General features: G+C 38.9%; 1 protein-coding gene across 1 annotated transcript; it reads right to left on the reverse strand.

The window, feature by feature from the left end:
• Positions 1-2,832: 2,832 nt before the first annotated feature.
• LOC102981330 (geranylgeranyl pyrophosphate synthase-like) lies at positions 2,833-3,732 on the reverse strand. Its single transcript, XM_055081937.1, has one exon. It carries the CDS (start codon positions 3,730-3,732, stop codon positions 2,833-2,835), a length of 900 nt encoding a protein of 299 aa, XP_054937912.1.
• Positions 3,733-4,643: the final 911 nt, after the last annotated feature.

The following is a 4,643-nucleotide window of genomic DNA, read 5'->3' on the forward strand; positions in this document are numbered from 1 at the left end:
AAAAGCCAGTCACAAAGGATCACATATTGTATGATTACACTTGTATGAAATGTCCAGAATAGGCAAATCTATAGAGACAGAAAGTAGAGTAGTGGTTGCCTAGGGCCGGGGGGAGAGGGAGTGTTGGGAGGAATGGGGGAGGATGACTGCTAAAGGGTTTCTTTTATGGGTAATGAAAATATTCTAAAATTAGATTTTAGTAATGGTTGCACACAGTGAATATACTCAAAACCATTGACTTGTACACTTTAAATGGGTAAATTGTATATTATACGATTTATATCTCAATAAAGCTGTTTTAAAAATCAAACACAGTAAGATTTTTTAAAAGCCTTTTCTTGCTTGGTATTTTGGCTCTTCCTCTTGGTAGTCTCGTCCTCCTGCTGATGGCCATACAATAGCTGCTATTTTATGCCACATAATTTCCTCTATAATTTCCCTGGATCACATATTTTGATTCTAGGCCCTTCTGGAACATTCTTGGTAACCTATCTCAGGGTTTGACTTCTCTTCTGAATCAAAGGATTAAAAGGAACAAAAGGAAACAACTGCACTTTTATAAACTCTTCTTTATGCTTGGAAATTGAAATTGGTTTCTTACCAAATGTGGTATCAGGGAAATGACATTATTTTTACAATAGAAAACCCAATACTTCTGATAAAAGCTAAGAGTTTATGCTTTAAATGAGATAAGACCATAAAATTATATGTCTTTTTTGAAACAAGCCCACTAGAATGTACACTTCTAAGAGAATCTAGCATCTTCCAGCTAGTCTTTTTATAAAGCTTTTTATTAATGCCAAGATTGATGAAATCATTGCTCAAACATTTTCGAAACTCTTATTTTGTTAGGTTTGCCTCCAAATCATGATATGTAATTTTAAAAATATCCTGAATGGCAATACATTTCTGTCATTTAATGGTGATTTCATTTTTGGCAGTAGTCAAAAGCCACCAAATGTGTGATAAGTAGGTCAAAAGACCAACCTGAACAATATTTTTTAATGTCAAAAATGAAATATGACTGTAGGGTAATGAAACTTTTCTTTCCCCCATAACTCAAACTAAATCTGAAGGCACTTTAAGAATATGAGTTTCAAAAAAATAATTTGAGTACTGACAGTATTATTGGAATGAGCCTCTGGCTTCTCACCAGATACAATGTCAGGGATTTTACACAGATTATTCCAATAAATCCTTCCAATAGTTCTGCAGGGTAAAAATTATCCCCATTTTACTGATAAGGAAACAAAGTCAGCGACTTCCCTGGTGGTGCAGTGGTTAAAAATCCGCCTCCAAATGCAGGGGACACGAGTTCGAGCCCTGGTCCAGGAAAATCCCACATGCCGCGGAACAGCTAAGACCGTGCACCACAACGACTGAGCCTGTGCTCCAGAGCCCGTGAGCCACAACTACTGAAACCTGTGCACCTAGAGCCCGTGCTCTGCAACAAGAGAAGCCACTGCAGTGAGAAGGTCGTGCACCACAACAAAGTAGCCCCCGCTCTCTGCAACTAGAGAAAGCCCGCACGCAGCAACGAAGACACAACGCAGCCAAAAATAAATAAATTTATTTTTTTTTAAAAAAAAGGAAACAAGGTCAGAGAAGGTAAACAACGTGTCCAAATAAACCCAGCTCTCCTGAGGCAGAGCTGGTCCTCAAATCTCCAACCTGCTGATTCTCCATGGGGCCAACTGGATAATAAATGCGCTCATATTAGTTTTAAAAATTATTCACTTTACCCTCCTACACTGTTGGTGGGAATGTAAGTTGGTGCAGCCGCTATGGAAAACAGTATGGAGGTTCCTCAAAAAACTAAAAATAGTGTTGCCATATGATCCAGCAATCTCACTCCTGGGAACATACCCAGACAAAACTCTAATTCAAAAAGATACACACACCCCTATGTTCATAGCAGCACTATTTACAATAGCCAAGACATGGAAACCACCTAAATGTCCATCAACAGATGAATGGATAAAGAAGATGTGGTACATATATACAATGAAATACTACTCAGCCATTATAAAGAACGAAATAATGCCATTTGCAGCAACATGAATACAACTACAGATTATCATACTAAGTGAAGTCAGAAAGAGAAAGACAAATACTGTACGATATCACGTATATGTGGAATCTAAAATATGACACAAATGAACCTATCTATGAAACAGAAACAGAAGCAGGGACATAGAGAACAAACTGGTGCTTGCCAAGGGCGAGGGGGTGGGAGAAGGATGGAGTGGGAGGTAGGGGACAGCAGATGTAAGTTTTTTTTGTTTTTGTTTTTTTTGCTTGTCACTGTCAGCTTTTTCATGGAAGACTTTAGTAAGGGAGTTTCCAGGGAGAAGAATGAACTATTCTAAGCAACAACATTTAGGAAGAAAGAGGAGTTCCTGTGGTCGTTGGGCCAGCTAGCTATAGAAACTGGTCCCAAGTAGTCAATGGCTTGGAAATGGGGTAGATGAATTGGGAAATGCCCACATAATACAGTTAGGAAGTATGTGGATAAAAGTTCCTGGAAGCTGAAGTCTTCTTTATGGACAGAATCAACAGAACGTGCGTGGCAGAGTTGGTCACAACGTCCCAACATAGCACATTCTGACATTCAAATTAGACTTATTTATATGGGCCTCCCTGTGATTCCTTCAACTTGGTACTATGCTGATTATCTGTACACAGGGATTCTAAATTGAAACAACCTCACATCACTACTATCACTCAGTTTTTGGAGACCAACAGCTTGGTCCAAATTTTTAAAAAGGTAATAGGCTAAAAGACATTAAAAAATCAACTAAGCTATCAGGCCTAATCGAGAATGGCTTAATATTATTCATTCTCTTCTTCGAACATTTTACTTAAGTGTTTTGTTAGCGCTACTAGCTCCGGGTTCCCATCACATGCATCAATTCGTTTATAGGCTTGAGATTCAAGCTCTTTAGGAGTACTCCGAGTGTATTCAAAAGAACTTACTTTCTCAAGATCATGTACACAGTATTTTTTAATATCTACGTTTTCGGTTCTCTGGCGCAAGATACTCTGCACCTGGGTGGTTTCAGGCCTCGTCCAGATAGCATGAATAGTAGGGAATGAGAACTTTCCCTCTGTTAGATCTTCACAAAAGCTTTTGTTTTCACTATATTCTTTGGAGTGTAGATTAGCATAATCATCCTTAATTTGGAAAAACAGCCCAGGTGTATTCAGCAGCGGCTTTAAATCTTCTTTGTAATCAGAGAACAACTGCATGAGACCTACTGCTAATCCAAATAGTCCTCCTGTCTTTTGCAGGACCATTGCTTTATATTCTTCAGTGGGACATGTGTAATTATCCCTCCAGTAGGGATCTAGGCCTTGTCCCTGATGGAGTTCTAAAAGCTGGTGAGTAAAAAGCTGTACTGCATCTGGGTGATCAAGGGTTAAGACTTTCTCTAGGTCAAGAAAATGTACATAGTTGGCAGACTTGATGACAGATGGAATTCCATAGACGCTGTGTGCCACTGGAAAGCCACGTCGGAGTTCTGAGTTGTCTTTGACATCATCAGTGAGGAAACTGGCATTATGCAACATTTCCGTCATTTCAATGATAATCTGCAGCTTGTCTTCCGGAACTTTTAGCCAATGATTAATTGCCTGTGAAACTCTGGTTCTCACTTGTTTACCTGGTAACTGAGGTAAGTACTTATAAGGTTCTAGAAGAATTCTTTGGGCTGTTTCTTGAGTCTTCTCCATTCTTTTTACATTTCAAAGCTTATGGTTCGAGGATGATATCACAACTTTCACGCTGCGGGTCCGGGAGTAGCAGTCCCCAGCATCAACTTCCCACCTTAGAGTTCAGAACAAGGCTCCGCGGGACACCTACATGAATCCCTCCCCTCCCTTCACCATAGAACTCTCCACCCTGCTCAGCCGCCAGCGACACTGAATTACTCAGTGCAAGAAAATGTGCCAGGCTGGCCACACTCCAGATGTAAGATTTTATATATAGGATGGATAAACAACAAGGTCCTAGTGTATAGCACAGAGAACTGTATTCAATATCTTATGATAAACCATAATGGAAAAGAATATTTTTTAAAAAGAATGTATATATATATGTATAACTGAGTCACTTTGCCATACAGCAGAAATTAACACAACATTGTAAATCAACTATACTTCAATAAAAAATAAAATAAATTCTGGTTTCAATACTTACTAGGTATGTGACCCTGGACAAATCACTTAACCTACCCATGTCATGATCTCTTCACCTATAAAATGGGGATGATGATAATGGCATGTACTGCACAACTCTGAAGATTAAATGTGTCAACTTAGAACAATACTTGGCACATAGGTACTACTATAAGTGCTCACTATTGTTATTACTCTTATCAATTCCAGGAATCCATGGCTCCAAAGTCAAGTGGTGGTTCAGCTACCCTCGTTGTGGCCCTGCTAAAAGATTTTAAGTATTGTTTTCTTTCTAAGCCAAACCTGCTTCCTAGTGGTTCTAGTGGTATTCATTCAGGCAGTCCACAGGCTGATTACAAGAAGATGCTATTTGCATTTTACCAGATTACAGGAATCAACTCAATTAATAGACCTCATTAATTTCTGACTCTTAATCCATTTATACTAATATGCTTATTCCCTGGATG

The sequence above is a fragment of the Physeter macrocephalus genome, chromosome 21 (genome assembly GCF_002837175.3).
Source record: "Physeter macrocephalus isolate SW-GA chromosome 21, ASM283717v5, whole genome shotgun sequence".
NCBI lineage: Eukaryota > Metazoa > Chordata > Mammalia > Artiodactyla > Physeteridae > Physeter > Physeter macrocephalus.